The following is a 20,377-nucleotide window of genomic DNA, read 5'->3' as shown; positions in this document are numbered from 1 at the left end:
AACGGATTGACCTGATGTGTCAGGGTGTCCTGCCTTCACCTCTCCTTCTCCTAGCTCTCTAGGCTTTGAAAAACCTTTGCTAACAAACACCCATCTCCAAAACTAACATCTTGACAGAGGAGGGGAAAAAAACCTGAAAAGAATCATGTCGCTATGAGAGTGAGTTGACAGGGGGAGGAGAGGGAAGAGATCAGACCTGGCATGCAGCCTTCTCAAAACTGATTTTTCTCTACTGCTGTCCTGCAAACTTCTTTTTCTTCCTACCTGTCTCTGAAATGTACTCTTTTTCAAAGTTAATCGTTGCCTTCAAAAGCTTCTTAAATATTTCAGGAGCAGCTTTGGCACTTGGCTTCAGATCTCCAGTGCAATTTGAAATCCACGGTCTTATTTAAATTTGAGATTGAAGTTCAGATCTTCAGTGTGAAGGAGACCTTTTAACGCATGTGGAAATACAGGAGTGAGACTGACACTCTCCTGAGGGGCTCCTGCCAGCTACTGAAGGGCAAGGCTACTGTGGTTTCTTTGGCAAAAGGAAGATTTACAAAAAAAAATTACCACCACTGGTGAAGTTAGAGATACTTCCTACCAGCCTATGCTCAAGAGCATTAGGAATGGACTTCAGAGGCTATGCTGAAGTTTGAAATGTGTCCATTTATTAATTCTGTTGTTTCCAAATGGCACAGTAAACATGGGCAGCGACTCATAGTGTAGAAGGTTGTACAGCATGAGGAAGGTTTAAAGGTTAGTTGGTTCAAGCCTTCTTGAGTTTACTTAGTATAGCTTGGCTCTGTGTAAATGTGTAAAACTGTTTCAGCCTTACAGATACTGCAGTTGGAGGGTTTTTGCTTTAGTTTCAAAACAAACTTTTTTTTTTTTTTTTTTTTTTACAGTGTAGGGCTTCTGAAGCTGGATAAAGAAGAACTAAAAATGCCTTTCTTTCAGACAGCAGTTTCTCTGAGTCTAATGAATAACAGAGGTAAAGAAAAGGGTGACCTGACAAAATAAATTGGAAGCTAATTTTGGAGAGCAAAAGCCTCAGAAAATTGAAATTCTGAACTGTATGCAGCTTCTAACTGTAATCATTCACTGGGTATAATACATTAATGTAGGATTACTGATTTCATTTCCTTCTGAAAAAAACAAACAAAAAAAAGGGCAAAAAGCCCTCCTTGGCTATTGTCTTCTGAAAGGTACTGTTGTTAACATGACGAGTCCCTTTCTCCTCTCTTTTTTTTTTCTTCTTTCCCCTAACAAACAACACCTCTAAAATTGTTTGACATAAAACTGTTTTTTTCAGAAGTTCCATGCTGTAAGTAGTAGTGGTAAACAAACCAGTCGTAGCAGACATTTAACCTAAGACACTTGAGGTGGATGGTTTGTTGTTTTTCAGTGAGGTGGTTGTCTTTACTTACAGGGAAAGTTTAGCTTCAGGTCAGCTGAAAAAAAATGACAATGTTTTTCTTCAAGAATGAAGTGAGACAGACTGTAGTTAAGCACATAGGTACAAGTGCACAGACACTTGCTGAGGGATCTGTCTAGGCACAGCAAAACCCTTTTTCACTGGGCAGTGGTGTCTGTGTCCCTGTATCATGAAATACAGCTGTGCAGCCCTTTGCCCACCTCTGCTGCCCTCTTATTTTCCACAGAGCTAGAAGCCTTTCCTCTCCTCAAGTCCTCCGGCAGCACCCATAGCTCCATGGACTAGAAGCCGTCTGATGTGGCTGGCCATCACTCCAGAGAGTTCAACATCCTGCAGCGCAGTACTCAGAGGTGCTTGCTTGATGGTTTCAACATGAGAAAGAGGTTGAGGTTGAGAAGGTGACTATGAAGTCTGTAATGGCATTCATGAGCCCATCTCAGAGACTCAGGCTGGTAGTCAAGACACACTTCAGGCATTTCTGCAGTTTCCTTTTAGATGTTGAATTATTGAATTAATAGCTGCCTCTCCAACACCTTTGGCCACCATGTTCTCTGGGAGTAGGGGAGTGACCTCTGGATGAGATGCTTGCTAATTTAGATGTGGCACAGAGTGTAGACTTAGCCCGTCTCTAAACCAAGGCTGTATGGGCACAGGGATTCCTTGTGAGTCTTGCAGTTAGACGTGAGAGTTGGTCCCAGTGGCATTTGGCTTACAGTCTTGCTTGTCTCTAGGTGCTGTACTATAATTAGCAAAAAGTTGATGGTTTTAATTTGTATACACTTACTAACAGGTGGAAACATGCTCTCAGATTTAGCAAGAGCTTTGTTTGTACATAAGTGCAAATAACTGATGTCTCCTGCATTCATTCTTGAATTTCAGGATTTGTGGGGCTATTTTATCTTCCATTTATCTAGACACTCATTAGTCCTTCAATTCAAGAATGTGTTTAGGATAAATATAGAAAATACATAGATTTTCCTTACTCAGATTTTGAGCACTTTACTGCCTTAGTAAGAACGAACAGTCTACCTGATGTTAATGTGCATTACTAGCTACACTGGGAAAGGCTGAAAAAGGTACTAGTTGTCTCACATGCAATCCCCTTTTTCTGGAAGATGCAGCTCCCGGGGGATCTTTGTGGCAGCCATACCTCTGTTAGAAGACTATCACAGTTTTCCTATCTTTTCAAACCAGTCCAAGCCTTCCAATGGTTATTTACAGGTGAGATTCTTCTAGACCTCTAGATATTGTTGTTACTCAACTTCCTCGAACTAGTCTAGATTTTCCTGAAAACCTAATCCCTAGAACAAGGAGTGACTTTAGCTGTAGCTGGTTTAGGTGAATGAGAGGTTACTTCACACACCTACATTCTTCATCAGCTGTAGGGTGTGATACAGGAGAGGGATTTGTATTTGGAAAAAAAAAAGTGAATCTTTTCTGAAAAGGCAGGGAGACAAAATTGCTGCGATTCACACAGCTCTAAGATAAGCAAGTAATAGCTCATGTTCAACAGCAAAGCATGTTCATATACCATGAATAGGATGGATGTGTTGTATGATAAATCAAGACACAGCAAATAAATTTCAGCCTGAAAACTAAGATACCACATGAGACGGCATGTGCTAGAAGAATGCTAATGTTCAGGGAACCAAAAGCATTGGCAGAAAAGAGAGCGCTGAATTGAAGAATAGATATTTTGTTTTGTTACCAGGATTGATTGGCTGACTGTTTTTTTGTCTTTAAACTATAATAGCCTTCCCTTATTGTCAAAATGATAATATATATAAAGCACTTCCTGAAATATTTCTCTTCAAAATGACTATTCATTGGTCCCAGAGTCAGATGCTCATATTTCAACTCGCAATTTAGTTTAGCAAGTTTATACTTCAGAGCAATCAGTCATTTTAGCATTCGTGGTTTTAATGCAAATCTCAACTACAGAAGCACACAGTGCTCTTAAGCACAGATAGATTGGCTAATCCAGATAGTACTTTGTAATCTTCTGGCAAAGAAAGAGTTTACTGCTTTTCAGACAGAGGAAAGAAAAAAAACAAGGTATTTGTCCCAGTCTAGCAGTGCAGATCATGAAAAGATTGAGGGCAAGAGATTCTTGGTCTTCTACTGGGCCCAGTGCAGATGTAAGAATATCCAGGGATAGCTGAGAGTTTTAGGTGGCTGGGGGGCAGAGTGAAAGTAAAGGTAGTGTAGTTATGGGGTCAAATCACAGGTTCTGACACCAGCTGGGAATGTGATGAGGGGAATGACAGTGAATGCCAAACATGCTCTGGTGAGCTTGATCTGCTGCTGCCCTGAAAAGCCTCCATTTGCCTCTTGTTCTCTTGCTTACTCCACAACCTACAAACACACCACACTTTTTGTGACAAACTTCTGCCCTGACAAAAGCAGGAATTATCTTTGGTGATAAAGCTGACCTCCTGGTTTGGCAAAGTTTTCATGCTGCAATAAATCACGTTCCTCTGTGTCCCCAGTGTGACGTTGCAGTGAAAAGTGGGCACCGCCTGCTGAACAAACGGCATTGAAAACCATTAATCTCCATTCCATTTTTCTTTCTCACAATGCCTCTCTTATCTTGGCTGTATAGTTAAACCCTTCTTGCGACTACAGAAGAACTATTTTTTGGAGGTAGTAGTAGGTAGGTCTGCTTTCTCTAGTGAGGTGATCTCCCTCAGGGCACCACAGGAAATACATCTCCTTCCAGATCTAACATGTGGACCTGCCCCCTCCCTTCTCCTTCACAAAGGTGAAGTATGATGCTGTCCAAGCTGCAGAGAGTCATTTGGCTCCAGATGGGGTGTTTCTCCATCATCATCAGTGGCTGTACAGCTGTCAGCCATAAGGCTGAGTCATTTTCTGGATTCCTCTGTTCGGCACTGGTGAAGCCACAGCTAGAGCTCCCATGTTTAAGGGATTAGAGCATCTCTCATGTGAGGGAAGGCTGAGAGAGCTGGGACTACTCAGCCTGGAGAAGAGAAGGCTCAGGAGGGAATATCATCAATGTATGTAAATACCTGAAGAGAGAGTACAAAGTGGACAGAGCCAGATTCTTTCCAGAGATGCCTAGTGACAAGACCAGAGGCAATGGACACAAACTGAAACACAGGAGGTTCCCTCTAAACATAAAGAAAACTGCATTTTTACTGTGAGGGTAACCAAGCCCTGGCACAGGTTGCCCAGGGAAGCTGTCGAGTCTCCATCCTTGGAGACATTCAGAAGCTGTCTGAGCATGGTCCTGGGCGTCTGACTCCAGGTGGCCCTGCATGAACAGGGGGATGGACCAGATGAGTTCCAGAGGTCCTTCCCAAGCTCAACCATTCTGTGAAGTGCTGCAGAGCAATGAGGACTGGGATGCTCCAGTCCAGGGACCACTTATGAACAATGGGAGAGTCCCATCCCTGCCTCAGTGCTCAGGGCCAAGGTGCCAGTCTGTCATACAGACCAACAAACTTACCCTTTTTTGATTTCAGTCTTACCTGTTCAGCAAAATTCATGTTACTCAGCAAGCAGAAATTTGTTGTTGTAGGGGCTTTTTCAGTTTCTGTCTAACTTTGCAGGCCTCTACATCTAGAAACACTACCAAAGATTTCTCTAACTCATCTTTTAATTAGGTTTTATTTCTGTATCTTAAGAGGAACAGATGAAGAATCTATATTAAAGCCTTGTCTTCTGAATTTAGTTATTAGAAAGCAGGCTGTAAATGTTAATTCCAAGTAACACAGGGAAAAAAGCATAGTGTCTCCATGCTTAAAAAGCTGCTGTATACTGTAACATTATTAATTTGTAGAAACAAATTGCTGAAATAACCTGACTGACAGTCTGTGCCAATAATAACACGTAATAACTGTGGGCAAACACAGCATATAGTTGCTAGTGTGTTTTCTTTTTCACATGATGGTTGTAAGCAATTCTTGCCAGATGGGCTGATAATGTAATTAGGAATCGTTGTGTTAAATGAGGCAGTGTTTAAATTGGCAAGTAATTTTCCTATCTATTAACTGTCCTGAAAAAGAAGAGCTGTTACCCAAATGATTTCTAGCTGCTAATCCCTAACAAGAAATATAGCACTACTTTGCACTTTTTTTTTAAGCACTGTCTAGCAAATTATTTTCTGTAGGGTTTGTTATGTGTAGGACAAAATAAGAAAGGGACCTAAGAGGTGATGCAATTCAGGGGTTGTTAGATGGGGTGGACTTCTCCTAAGCCAGTACATCGTGATGTGTGGTAACAGTTCATGAGCCAGTAATGGGATGCTTCCTATTTATAGTCTCTACATGTGGACAAAGAAACATTTTTGCTTTGTGATAGTTCACTGTGTGGCATACTCCATCAAGCAGAGTAGGACTATAAGCCTTATTTTAAGTGTGTGCGTGGGAGAAATCACGAAAGCACAGCAGGACAAGATTTTGAATGGCGTATGAATGTTTCTAGTGTGGAGTGGTTGCTCTCTTTATTGTAGATGAGAGGTGAGGGAAAAGAAAGGGACACCATTGGGTCAAGTTAAAATCCCAAAGAAGGCATGATCACTTGTTGTTTTCATCATGAAGTCTTACAGAGCTAGCTTCTTTGGTCTGATGGCTTGTGCAGCAGAAGCTATCAATTGCCTATCATTAAGACTTTGACTGAACCCCGGAGTAAATGTAAGGCTGAATGAGATTGATTATTATATTTTATGGCTCTATCTGTGCAAATCTTACTCTTTTTTTCTTTTTTTTTTTTCTTTTTTTTTTTTTTTTTTTAACTTCCCCTATGCTTCAGCTGAAGCAGGGATGATAAGCCTAATACATTTTTGCAGTCTGGTTTCTTCTGTCCAGTGGTGAAACTTCATTGCTTGACCTAAAAGGATCTGACCTAAAAGGATCAGACCTAAAAGGCCAGACTTTTAATGGGAATGAAGATTATCACTAGCTCAGTGTGAGTTGCCCAGGGAATCACATCAAAAGCAACAGCGGGACAGAGTTACATTCAAGCCCTAGGATTCCACAGCTGGAAAAGGCTCTGTATGCTAAATCATGCAGAGAGCTGGTTCGAAGAAATGCATTATGCACTTGTAGCCTCAGGCATTTGTTTTGTATATTTTTCTGAAAGTACCAAAAGCTCCCAACCTCAAACTAAAACAGAAAAGAAACTTACAGAAAGTCTGAGTAGGGTGTGGATCAGAACAGAGGCCAGGTTTGTCCCTGCTAGAAGATAATAACAACCACTATGCAACACAAATTGAATGATTGCTACATTTTATCACTTTTCCTTGAAACTGTGAAGGAATTCACTTTCTGAATGCACGGTGGGATAACTGCATGTTGCTGTTCACAGGGCAGTTAAATGAGCCGTAGATAATACCTAGGGTTGATGACACCGTATTGATGCCATTTGCTGTAACAGATACAGCAGGACCCTGAACCACAGACAGATGAAGCTTTGCTGAATGAAAAAAGATGACAGATCAATAGCCAAATTTTTTTTTCTGATATCAAAATACAACAATATTCAGCAATGGAAGGCTTAAAAATATTAAAGACAGTGGTAAGTTAAATGATTGAAGCAGGATAGCTTACAGTAAGTGCCGTTTGATGTTGGTGCTAATCAAGCACTGGAAAGTTTGAGGGATCCTTGAAGTATTGACAATGTGTTTGACTTCCAGTTGAAATAAATCATTACAACTGGGTTTTTTTCAGTGTCTCTACCCCTTCAGAGAAGAAAATATATAAAATGCATAGCCTGAGAAGGCTTCTGCTTTCAGTGTTCCTGACTTTCAGTAAACAGGTTTGGATTTATTTCTTTTTATAAGGGCAACTTAATGGGTTATAGATAAGGTGTCAGATTTCCTCTATAAGTTTGTCATGTCAGAGGTGGATGTTACTCTCTTGCTTACTGAAAAGCTGGGGATCTTTATGAACCTCTTATTAATACTCATGCTGTTTCTGTATAGGAAATGCATCCAGCAAAACAACCTCCAGGTACAGTACTAGGTACAGATTTTATTTCCTACGGCTGTGGTAAAACTGACCTTCAGGGGAAAAAAAATGGCCTTTTGCATTTGCTATCTGCTTTTGCCATATGGGTCTAAAAATGAACTTGGAAGACACAACTGAAAAAAAAAAAAAACAAAAAACAAAAAACAGGAAAAAAAAACAACAAACAAACAAACAAACAAACAAACAAACAAAAAAAAACAAAAAAAAAAACAAAAACACCAAGGCTTTCCTTCTGTGCTTCCAAAAGCAAAAATAGTGATCTTTCATTGTTTTGAATGCTGGGCACGTGATCCATCAGCAGTCTTTGGGCAGTTTTTCCTTCATAGCCTCATTCAGCTGTGTCTCTCTGACCTTGGCTTTCGCAAAATCTGACTTCACCTGACACTTTCTGACAACACAGGGTGATCACTAAATAATCAGGTCTCAGTGACAGGAAGTGATTCACCCGAGATGGCCATAATAAACTCAAGGAACCTGCTCTGCCTGCCCGCAAGAGCTTCGATTCACCATCTCTGGGACTTCACCAGGAGGTATCTGGAGAGGACACTTCCACTGCTGTTGGCTCTGCCTCGACATCAGGGTCTTCTGCCCCTGTGGCAGAAAGGTAACAACACAGAGAGGTGTGACTGCTCTGCAGCTGTCACAGGCCATAGCTCAATGGATCTAGTTGAGGTGCTGTCAATTTTGGTTTTCATTAGTAAGCTGGGTGGCACAATGCAGTGGCAGAGGAGTGAGCAAAGTGAGGAAGTTTGGCTTCATCTTTTGGGAGAGGGCAGGGCTGAGCTCTGGAGATGGGGCAGGCTGGGCAGTCCTGCACCAAAGATCCTTTGGATGCTGCCTTGTGACTCACCAGAGCTTGCCTGAAGCTCCCCCAGCAGCACCATTAAACCAACAGCAGGCTGTACGGCATAAAGTAGGCTCCAGTGGTGACGACATGAAAGTGGTTCCTAATGAGACATGAAGCCACTAAAGAAAATTCAGACCCAAAGGGTAGCCAGGAGAGAAAGAGAACTCAGTAAGTTATACCCACCCCAAAATGAGCTGCTAATCACTGGCGCTATTGTGAGGACTACAATAAATCAGTGTCTGCCTGAGCCGCCTGCATCTCATTATGCACAAACATGCGGATAGAGAATGTCAGCCTCAATAGCGATCTGTCATGTGAATGCTTCTGTGGCCGAGTGGGCTGGCACTTGCATGGTTAGCCGGCTTTGTATTTTTTTTTCTTTTCTCTTTTGAGGAGGGGAATATCTATTTTCTTGTGGAAATGTTGATTTGCTCTGTACCATGGGTAGTAAATTTGCCATTTTCTTCAGTGTTTTGCAAATTCTGTGATGATAACTTTGTACTTAAGGTGCAGGGGTAAAAGATCTTTCATATATGTCATATTTAGTGACCAGGGTTTTGTTTGTTTTCCAAGTCCTCCTCCGTGTATGATGGCATGCATATTACTGAAGCTAGGGCAACACCTACGTATATTTATACAGCTGATGTATAGTACCCATTACTCAAGCATCACAGACTGCCTTGGAAAGGCTAATTAATTTAAGCCCTGCAGCACGCCTTTGAGGCAACTTTTGTTAGTCCTCATAGATGCACACATTGTAGCTGCCCTTTGTTATTTATTTGTAATGTTTTTTGTCCCAGAGAGGGGGAAAAAATGAATAGTTCTTACTTTGTTAGGTAGTTGACAAAATGTTATGTTTTTGATATCATTGAAATAAAGTATGAAGCAAACTTTAGATTTTATTGCAAGTCATGCCTCAGAGGTTCTTATTTTCTTTTGAAGACTCAGGCCTTGGAGCCAGGTAAACTTGTAGATGTTCTTTTATTTTTAAACATCTGTGTCTAGCTCATGTGGTTGAAAAATAAATTTTAATGTTTTGCCTCTGCTTAATCTAAAATCTCAGATGCAGTGAAGCAGGTAAATAACTTGACTAAGGCTGTGGGTTTGTTTCTATTTGTCTTAAAATGCTTGCTTGGTTAGGACTGGGAATACCAATGACAGAGTATACATGCTGTTCAAAAGAGAGTCCCATGGATTACTAGTTGTTTTTGTCTTCGTGGTTTAATTTCACAGCTCCTCAGTCTTGTGCTACACTAACTAGGTAAAATGAGGGCAACTGTCTCCTCCTTCCCCCTCCATGTGCAAACCAAAGATGTTTTCGAACGTGATTCCTACTCTTTTTTTTGTCTATTTGTCTTAAATCTGTTAAAGAAGGATTCAGCATATCTTCTCCAAATGCTTTATCTTCCTTTGTCTTTACTCTGCTTTCTGACCTTGACCCTGTTTCTCCACTTTCTTTGTCAACACTAAACTCACTTCGCCTATCGTTCTCTCTTACCCTTCCCACATCCATTTTCACTCCTGGATCTCTGGCTCCCTCGCATCTTAAGCAAGTGATGAGGACTACCAAAGTGGCTAGTTTGAGCTAAAGTCAAACCACAGGCAACCCAGTCCTGATGTTTCACTCCCTCCTACAGGAAAATTTTTAATTTTTTAAATTTTTCTGGGGAGCAGCTGTAGCCTACTGCTTAGGGCATAATTTCACAATCATTTTACACCAATCTGAGACCATGCTGTTACTGAAAGAGGCAATCACCTTTTTGCAGTACCTGCTTCTACCATCTCTTTTCAAGTAGCTGTCTGATATGGCAGATTGCTATATATACACTTTTTTTTTTTTTTGGTAACTGTAGGTAAGGAAGCTGATCTGATTTGTAGCACAGCCCCAAGGGTGCTAGTGCTTATGCCAAGAAACCACGGGAAGTATTCAGCCAAGAGCAAGGGAAAAGTGTGACTGCAGCTTTTAGTAGTACTACAGTCTCTAGCTGACTTAAATTATCATTTAATGACACCTGTAGTTTCAAGGTCTCCCTGAACAAGGCAATCCTGCCTCTGGCTGCTCACTCCTGTACTGTTACCTTCTGATTTGAGTATCATGCAGCTGGGGTGAAGCAACCTGCTAACCTGAGCCAAAGGGGAATGGAGCAGTCTCATTTTGTCTGTAAGGTTTTCATAGACAATTTTTGGCCTAACTTGTCCTCCCAATTAACTAAACATGTGGCCCACTCTTAGGCCACCTTTCAGTCCATGCTCTTCACGGTGTTTATAAATCTGCCATCTTCCAATTTAAAGGCTGTGAAAGCTGTGGTAGGCTGCTCCTGCTCAGGATGAACTGCACAAAGCTCCCATGCTCTCCAAGTCATGAGGCAGCTTCGTGCTTCTGCTTATTTCTACTCAGACTTGCACTCAGCCCTGACATAGAAACCTTATAAGCTCTGAGGCAAACCATGCTTTAAACAGTAGACAATTCAGTCTGTGTCCTGGGCAAGCAAGGTTGCCAAGACACATAGATTGGGCCAAAAAGCAAATTGAGATGGTGGGATATGGTCTTGAGATGGTGTGAATATGGTCTTGGCTGGTTTTCCCCCTTGCAGGAACATGCCTATTTTAAAGCATGTCAGCATGATCAGCTGTTTTGAAGGGGCTGCAGCAGCATATCTTTTCCAAAAGTGACACTTTGTTTTCCAGGACAATTTTCATCATCATTTTAAAATTGAAGGTAGTTTAGACAAAAACTGTAATGATTTTTTTTGTTTGTTTGTTCATTTAGTTGGATATGAAAACCACCTCTCCTTTCTTCTGTTTCGGCAGTTAAATATTCTGGTTGACACCGGGAGCAGTAATTTTGCTGTAGCAGGTGTGCCTGATCCTGATGTCACCTCCTACTTCAATACCGAGCTGTAAGTACCTGTTCTGCACTTCGTGATGGGTTAGGATGTCTTTTAGATTCTGACTCCTCCACTCCACGCCACGCAAGAGAGGATGATAAGGCAGTTCATGGGGCTCCTGTGACATCCCAAGAGAGTGGGATGTTTGTTGCCTGAGTGGGAAGATTTGCTTGATGCAAAGTCCTGCCTGACACCATGAACAGCCCGACTCATGGCAGTGCAACTGAGCTCTGAGCACAAAGCTGATTAGAGCTGCAGAAAAAGGAAGAAGATTACAGGGTAAAAATTGTTTGCAAAATCACACCAATTTCAGCCAATTTCTTATCCAAATAGTCTTGGAATGAATTAAAGTTTAAATATACTTTCCCTTTGTTTAAAAACAAAACTTAAAACCCAGTAATTGTATCTTTTACTTGACATTTCATTCAAAACCAAAATTAGCTATTCAAAAACTCATTTGTTGTTTAGTTCGGCCAATGGCCTCAATCAGTTAGTGATCTGGACAGACCCTGCTGAATCTGGTTGTTTATAAGATACGACTTGGTGGTTTCAGTGCTTGTTATGCACTAAATTTGCTGTGTTAGCATGAGGTGACATTAGTCATGGCCAAGCACAGCTTCGTCTGTCTGAATCATTCATGCTCCTTTCTTCCTTTGTTTCTTCCCTTCTCTAGTTTCAATTATTTCAGGTAAACTTCTCCAAAACACAGTGTCTGTCTTTAGCTAAAGCATATGGGTAAAAATACTTAAAGGACTGGGAGGCTGGAGAATATGACCATTCTCATTACCTCTTTATGTATTTTAACACGAGGGTTTGCACTTTTTTTCCCAGTAAGATGCACTGGTGATAGTGGGATAGATGGTATTTCTGTGTTGCTTACTGGAATAGCCTTACCTCCTGCCACATATTCAGGTGACAATGGAGATATTGCACATCTCACTCTCATATGACACAGGTCTGTGAAGTCCAGAACTTGCACTTGAAAGCCATTTCTGCAGTATTGCAGAGTTTTTCATGCCAGCTATCCCCTTCCATAGGTAGTGGCTAGAGGAAACTTAGCTGCAAGGAATTAAAAGCACAAGCATTCCTTCTCTCTTTTTTCTTAAGTGATGTTATTTTGTCTGGAAGGGCAAGGCCTCTCTCATGAGAACCATAAACCATTACAAATAACAACAACAGCAGAGGCTGTGTGTTTTGAAAGGCTGTGGAATCACTTGAAGGTTACAGTCTCTTATCAGTGTTCTCAGTGTATACTGTGTTTTGTGAAATTTGATATAAAGTTAATAATGAAACCTTGAAATTTGGGCCCTCAAGAGTTAAGGGCACTTTGTAAAAATTATTCTAAACTCAAGTCACTGCAATTCAGAGCAATTACAATAACAATTTCTTATTTGGATTGATTTGATGGAGTACTACAATATGCTCAGAAAAAAATGAAACCATTAGTATGCTTGAACTTGGCTACACCATGCTTCTTCCATTGTAAATACTTCAAATATATTTAAATAAATGTCATCTGGGAGGGATCCTAGCCCCACTGAAATCAGTTAGATGTTTAAAAAAGTCTTTTGTAAGAAACTTCTGTAGGTCAGTCGGTACATATCTCAAATGAGGCAGCGTTGTCAGCAGATCAGGTCGTCCATGGCTGAGTCCAGCCAAGTCCTGTAAACCTTTAAGGATGCTCTCTCTTGGCAGTGTGTTTCAGTGCTGTGCCACACTGTCCTGTGGAGGAAATATTTCCTATTGTCCACCCTGAACCTCACAAAATGTGACTCATGGATGTTGTCCCTTGTGTTATTATATGTCACTGCAGAGAAAAGTTTAGCTGTGGTATCTTTGTAATTGTCTTTCAAGTTGTTGTAAGCTGCTGTGAGATTTGCCCTTAGTTTCTTGTCTGCAAAACCAAAGCCCAGCTCCTCTCAGCCTCTCATCATAGATCCTGTGTTCATGGTCCCTGACCTATCTGGTAGCTCTCTGCCAGTCCCTCTTTCTCCAGATCCTTGTTGAACTGGGTTCCCAGAGCTAGCCACAGTCTATTCCAGGTGTGGACTCACCGGTGCTGACCAGAAGGTAAGAGCAACTTTCTTGGATGTGTTGTCTATGGCTCTCCATATGTGGCCTGGTGTGGAGTTTGTGATATGCACAGGGCAAGTACGGTGTTTGCTCTTATTCAGTCTGGTGTCCACCATTATACCAAGTCCTTTTGAGCCCTTTTTAGTTGCTTCTCATTCTGTCCTGATGCGTGGGGTTATTTCCTCTCACCTACAAAACTTTGTGCTTCTCCATGTTGGGTGTCAGGAGGTTTCTCTTGGTTCAATTTTCTAATTTTTCAAGATTCCTTTGAATTCAAGCTCTGATATTCATCATGTCAACTACTCCCTTTAATGAAGTGTCCTGTGCAAATCTGCTGAGGGTACAGTCTGTCCGTTGTACAGGTTCTTGATGAAGATGTCAAAAACAATTTCTCCTCCACTTACAACCCTTGGGGCGCTATGCTTGTCATGAGCCTGACACTGAGCCAGTGGTCACTGCCGTTTGGGCCCAGTGGCCTAGCCAATCTTCAGCCCACACAGCTGTCTGTTCAGCCCCACATCCTCAGCTTCCAAATGGGAATGCTATGGGAAATAGCATCAAAAGCCTGACTGAAGTCAAGACATGCTACAGTCACTGCACTCTCCTCATCTGCATAGCCAGTCATCTTATTGTAGAAGATTCAGGTATGATAATACCCATGAAATTCCTCATTGAGTGTCCATGATTACCTTCTTGTCCTGCATGTTCTTGGGAGCAGATTCCAGGAGGTTGTTCTTTGAGACTTTCCCTGACCCAGCGGCCTATAGTTTCTTGGGCCCTGTAGCTCATCTCTTTTTGAGACTGGACTTATGACAGCCTTTTCCCAGTACTCAAGTTATTTTCCCTGGCTGACATGATTTTGCATAAATGGTATACAGGAGCCTTGATATCACATCAGCCAGATCTGTAAAATTACCTAAGAGTGACCTTTACCCATGTGTAAATGAGACAAATGACCTATGGCCACTTTTCTTCCATACTACATGGAACACTTCGAAATTAGATAAAGAGGTTTTTCTCTCATCTGGTAATCATTCCTGCAGTTTTTCCTTATATCGTCATGAAGTGCTTCCATATCAAAGTCATAAACCGCGAATTGAAGATAAGGAGAAAGAAGGATTAGTAATTTGTTAAGTTAATGGGACTGAGTTCTAGATGTGTGCTTATTAGAATATTAGTATTGTGTTGGAGAAAGAGAGTGATGGATCTGAATTTCCTGATTGCCATGCTCTTAATTTTATTAAAATGATCAAAATCCAAAATTAAATGCATGATTGTTTTTTTGACTGAAATTGAGGAGGGTGCATAGGAAAGGCACTATCTTTGTTTCAAAGGACCTGGAGGTTGTGTTGTTCAGGAAGAGCCCTCCTTGAGCAATTTCAGAACTAGTTTGTTAAATTATATTGTGTGTCATATAATCTGTGTCATATAGTTCTACTGTTTAATTACATGGGTCTTTCCATACAAAATGCATGAAGGTGTTACCATGAACTTTTTCATTACTTGAGCTTTGGAGCAGCTCTGACGAAACTTAGCTGTGAGAAGTTCTGAGTCTGCTGTGGTGATCATGCTGTATAGGTCACAATGGTGTATAAGGTTTTGGGAAATGGCTTAGTTTGTCCTGAACTGAAAAGAAATCACAGGGTTTGTTCTCATGCTGTTCAAAATAAGTTGTTTTTGTTGAGTACACTACTTATGATAAACGAACTACTTTAACAGAGGTATAAAGGGATTTTTACTCTTGAAACTAAATTATCAGTGATGGATCTGTAGCAGTATGTGAAACAATGACATACTCAGGGCTGTCAGTATTCAGCAACAGTATTCAGTTTTATTTCAGTGTGAATAATACTGTGCACCATCTAAAGTTCTGAGAGCAAACTGCTCAATAATTGATTATTCCAAGAGATATGGAGGTAAGAAAATTATGGGCAATAAATTGAGGTAATACAATAAGTTATATACAAGCAAGCAAAAGTAAGCTGCTGCTTTGCAGTGTGATCCTGCAAGTCTGGTTGTGTACACTGTGCAGTTTATGGTTTGAGGGAAATTATAAACTTGTTCCAGAACCCCTGCAAGTTAGGTGGGACTTCTTGGTTAAAGATAATAATTTATGTTGAGGCATAGTCTTTAGACAACTAGGATGGTTGTTGGGTTTCCATGTTTGCTTTGCCTTAAAATCATTGGCCCTGAGTCACTTATCTTGCGCCTTCCATCTTCACTAAAGAAACAATCAAAACTTCTGTTCAGATTTTTTGGTCTATTGCTGTTTTCTTTGCCATTGCTGTTCGTGGAGACATTGGTTTGGTGCTTAGGAAAAAGTGAATGGATAAGTAAGAAAGTCTGAAGTCCTGGTTTGTTGAAGAGTGGCACGTGAGCTGGGACACTGTTGAATTAAGAAGGAATTGCATGTGTTTAGCAAGGTCGGAGTTAAGCAGGGCTTTCTGTGAAGTGGATTTGCTGTTACCATTTTGAGCATAATATTTTGCCAATGCTTTATTCAATGCTGTAGGCTGGTAATGAGGAGTAACTCTACATGAGAAAAATTAACCTGTTACTAGTTTTCTAAGCTGATATTTGAGGACCACGTTTCTGTTGGTTGCTTTGGAGAAAAGGCGGTAACCAGAAAGGACAGGGAAACACTACAGCACCATAAACTAGGAGGCCTTTTTCCTTGCCTCTAGTGAAGATATACTCTGTCCTGCTGGAAAAGCTGAATTTCTTATTTTTTTTATCGTAGCCACAACAACTTGTTTGGAATTTTTCATGCTGTGTGTTTGTTCTCAGCCCACGAATTAGAACAAGTCTCTAGTTTTCACCTCTAAAGAAGTTTTCTTCCTTTGGATCAGTGAGTCGGAAAAACACTGGCTGATTACTGTCAAGAAGACGGAGCAGGAAGTAGTTTTGCAGAACAGAATGTAATTTACTGCCACAAGGATCACGTGAGATCCCTTCCCACACTAGGTATTTTGTTCCTTGAAAGATATGATAAGGCCTTCTCTTCAATACAACATTTGTGGGCTTTACAGATGAGATGAGTATCCTCATACCCATTTCTACAGGTGGGGAAGCTGAGGAAGTGGCTTGTCCTGCCTTTCACCAGAAAGTTCACCTACAGTGCTGGAAAACGAGCCCTGTCTTTCTGTGTCCTGGTCCACAGTTCAATCCATCAAGCTGTTACTGCCTACAGAAGCAGAGCTATGTGCTGCTGCTGTTGCTCATCATGCAGAGTCTACATGTGCAGATTTGCTCTGCTTTATTCTCCTAGCACTCACTTTTCTCTCTGATTTCAGATGTTTCTTCTTCTGTTGCACAGCCAGACACTTTCCTACATTAAGAGCCCTGTATTTTTCCTTTCTTTTCCTGCCCCCTCCTAGCTTCTCTTATATCTCTAATTATTTAGACTCCATTTTGATTTATAAAATGTACTGCCAGTATCACAGTGGTGCTCTGAAGACCCTGCCTGAGCAGAGATGTCCCTTAGTCTAAGTGTCATACAAATGCAGAATTATGCAGAAAGGTAAAACAGCAGTAGCAGTAACCAGGTATAGGTAGTAACAGTGTCTCTGGAATTTGTGATTTTGAAATCTAATCCGTGGGGCCTATTACCTCATTTATTTCTGCTTTCTTGGATGTTGCAAGCTACTGGGCTGTGAGGACCCCTATGGGTTAAGTGTTGGGAGTATCAAGAATGGTTTAGAGTTACAGCCTGGACTCTTATTGTTCCAAAACCTTGTTTAGCTAGGAAGATAATAAGTTGTATGGTCCATATGGCCAAATTGTCCTTCAAGATAAAGTGTCTGCTTGAATGGGTAGGAGCTGTCTGAATTGCTGTCTCAAGGTTGTTCGCCCTAATAGGCAAAATCACACCAATTCATTCTGGTGAGCTCAGGTACAGGGGCCTGTGAAGACACCTCATCTGGTTGTTTCTGTGAGAGCAGCTGTTAGATGAAAGCTGGTTTGATAAACTGACCGCACTGGATAAATCATCCGCATCTTCTATTGTTTTACACACATGTAAAGGTGGTATTTTTTTTTTTTTTTTTAATTTACGCTTTTAAAAATTGTCAAACTAAAAGTCTGTTTGGACATAACAAGCATGGTCGTTTGCCTCTTTAGAAAGGCAAGCTGCCTGCCAAGGAATAGGATCAAAATAGATTGTAAGGAAACTAGGAGTTTTATAGCTCTTCAGTAGTGATGAAGGTGGAAGATGATTACTATATTTATACTACAAGATTTTAAAATGAAGAAATCTATTGATTCTCCTGTTTTGTTAAGCCTTCTAAACAAGATTATTTTTCTTTCTTTGCTTGCCATACTTAACTGCTCTGTTGCCTTTGCTGTCAAGGTCTAGAAGGAACTCCTTCCTTTCCTCCTCCAAGTCAGGGAATCATTTGTTAATAACATTCAAATCTACTTACTTCCTGATAGATAGACGAAAATGCAGATTTAGCAAACCTGTGTTTTACTCCTGATACTTGCAATAATATTCCAATTTACCAAAAATGGATTTTTAGTAATATTAATGACATATTAGTCTACAACTATTCAGTTAGCTTGGCATTTCAATTTGAGATTTGAATTCAGAAAGTTTTCATTTTCTTGTGCCACTGAATACATTTCATCTCCAGTTAAAGAGTATTGCTCCTGTTCTGATAGACCAGTCTGAGTCAGGAATGTAATGCACTGGATAACGTAACACATTTAATTAAAAAAAAAAAAAAAAGGACACATTGTGAAGGTTTGAGTCATTGTTGGATGAAAACAAGGCCTCAAGACTTTTTCTATTACTGCTTTTTTTTTTTTTTTACTGTTTTTATAATCCATTCCCCTTTTTCTGTGAGTATATGTAGTCAACTTTACACACTTCACTTTTTTTCTCTCTGGGAAAAATTAAGATGGAATACATTCTGTCTTGCATTGTAAATGAACAGCTCATGCATAAGTGTATCTTTTCCTTTTAAAGGTCAAGTACATACAAGTCTCAAGGGATTGATGTCACAGTTAAGTACAGTCAAGGAAGCTGGACTGGAGTGTTGGGTACAGATGTCATTACTATGCCAAAAGGAATAGATGGCAGCTACGTCATCAACATTGCTACCATTCTTGAATCAGAGAATTTCTTCTTACCAGGGGTTAAATGGCATGGGATTCTTGGTCTTGCCTACGATGCCTTAGCCAAGGTAAGTCACTCTTTGCCCAGCTATTAAAATAAGAGGATAGATATTCTGTCAGAATTAGACTCCTCCCTTCCACCCACTCTTTCCTGTGGATCCTTTGTATTTGTTAAATTCTAGAAATAATACACTGGGTTGTGATGGTACCACAGTTCTAAATGAGGATTTAGGCTTTTCTGGTGATGAAGGCTCCAATTTTAGCTCATCTGGAATTAATAAGCTTTTACAGAGTTTGTAGTTCCAGCAGACTGGAGTAAAGGCTTCTGGTATACATGTGGAGGGCATTTATGAAGGTTGTGATGATCTCCCTCAAGACTTGTCAACGGACTGATGGGCTTACTTCACCAAGCCTTTGGCAGTTCATTCTAAGACATTCTCCATTCATCAAGCAAAAGTTGAGATGGAGGGCATAAATGGATAATTTCAGAACAATATTAGCTCTAGTGTTTTTATTAACATACAACAAAGCATATCCTGTTCTTTTTGAGGCAGGAAATTCAAGTAGAAGTTTAAATTAAAACCTAAAATTTATAGTCTAAAATTTATAAACTTATAATGTAAAACTGAAAACATTATTGGAATACTACATGGTCATAGTTTTCAACCTACACATAACTGTTTGAGAACTTCACAAACTGAGGTATATCCCATTAGAACAAATGATTCGATACTTCCTGTTGACTCTGAAACTAAAATGCTTTATTCAAGAGTTGTGTGATCATTGTATTGACTTCTGCCATACTTACCATCACACACTGCTGACAGACAGACAGAGAAGAGCTGCTTCTCAGGCACTGGTTTGGACAAATAGTGTATTCAGGGCATTTATTTTTCCCTTCTTCCAAAGACTTAGGTGTTGTTGGCTTCTGAGGCTGTTCTATGCTTTGTGTAGTAAGAGCACTTGGCACTTCACAAGCTCGCCAGGGTCTCTGCCTGTCATGAGATGTACCTGCACAGAAATCTGAATTACAATGAAATTGCAGTACTCTAAATATGACAAATATGACATGCAGTGTAGGAAAGAACCTTTTGACCAGTAATCAGCTGAAGTGAGTGTGCTTGGATATGAAGTTCTTTAAATGAAGGGGAAATAAGGCCATTGAATTCAAAGTTCATTAGAATAAACTATGGTTAAAAACTGAAAATCCTCACTTAAAATTCTGCCTTTTAACTGTGGAAAAACAGGAAGGGCAAGTTACATTTGGCTGTTCTAATAACCCAAAGCCTTTTCCAAACAGAAAGCATCAGTGAGAGTTTCTGTCTAAAACTGAAACCAGTATTTGAGTTTTAAACCTTCAGTTGAAAAATATTCTTGTGCTTTAGGGATTTCTGACAGTGGTCAATAATAAAAATGTTTTTAAACCCAGCAGAAACAGAAAAATGACAGATGTTAGTTTTTTAATGACATACTATATCTAGAATTTTCATCACATGGTTGCCAGAAATTCAGTTTACTTGTGAAAAGCAATCTTGTTTGAATAATTGGCTCATTTCTGCAAATAAACTTTTTAATGAATACTTCTGCAATTCTTTTGTTTTTTGTTTTGTTTTTCAACACCTTCAAGCCTTCAAGTTCTGTGGAGACGTTCTTTGATTCTCTTGTGAGGCAGGCAAAGATCCCCAACATTTTCTCCTTGCAGATGTGTGGTGCTGGACTGCCTGTTTCTGGAAGCGGTACCAACGGAGGTAGTCTTGTGGGTATCTGTCAATCTGAGAGGGAAGATGTATCTTTCTTAATCTCTCTCCCTCTTTTCTATGACTATCCTACTTCCAAATTTAGTTTTTAATATATGAGCTGGTTTATGTTTTTTTTAAAGAAAAGTTAAGCACTTAGGCAAAACTCAAGCATCTATTTTCATTCTCCATTGTGTTTTTCTCTCTCAAGTTTGAGTAAGCTTCTGCATTTCACTTTTTTTTTTTTTTTTTTTTTTTTTTAAAGCTTAAAAGTTGTGGTATTTCCTCAGGGCAGATTCTTCAGTCTT

At 40.2% G+C, this 20,377-nt stretch overlaps 1 protein-coding gene across 1 annotated transcript in view; it reads left to right on the top strand.

The window, feature by feature from the left end:
* BACE2 (beta-secretase 2) overlaps nt 1-20,377 on the top strand; it is a gene marked incomplete at its 5' end in the record, with an annotated part of 54,273 nt that overhangs the window by 11,389 nt on the left and 22,507 nt on the right. The window contains 3 exon segments of the mRNA XM_082043065.1: nt 11,069-11,157; nt 18,185-18,401; nt 19,961-20,089. Coding sequence (XP_081899191.1) covers nt 11,069-11,157; nt 18,185-18,401; nt 19,961-20,089 — 435 coding nt within the window.

Source organism: Streptopelia decaocto (assembly GCF_964273445.1).
Source record: "Streptopelia decaocto genome assembly, chromosome: 1".
Classification (NCBI taxonomy): domain Eukaryota; kingdom Metazoa; phylum Chordata; class Aves; order Columbiformes; family Columbidae; genus Streptopelia; species Streptopelia decaocto.
Note: the sequence above shows the minus strand (reverse complement) of the source record. Positions and strands in the feature narration are given on the sequence as shown.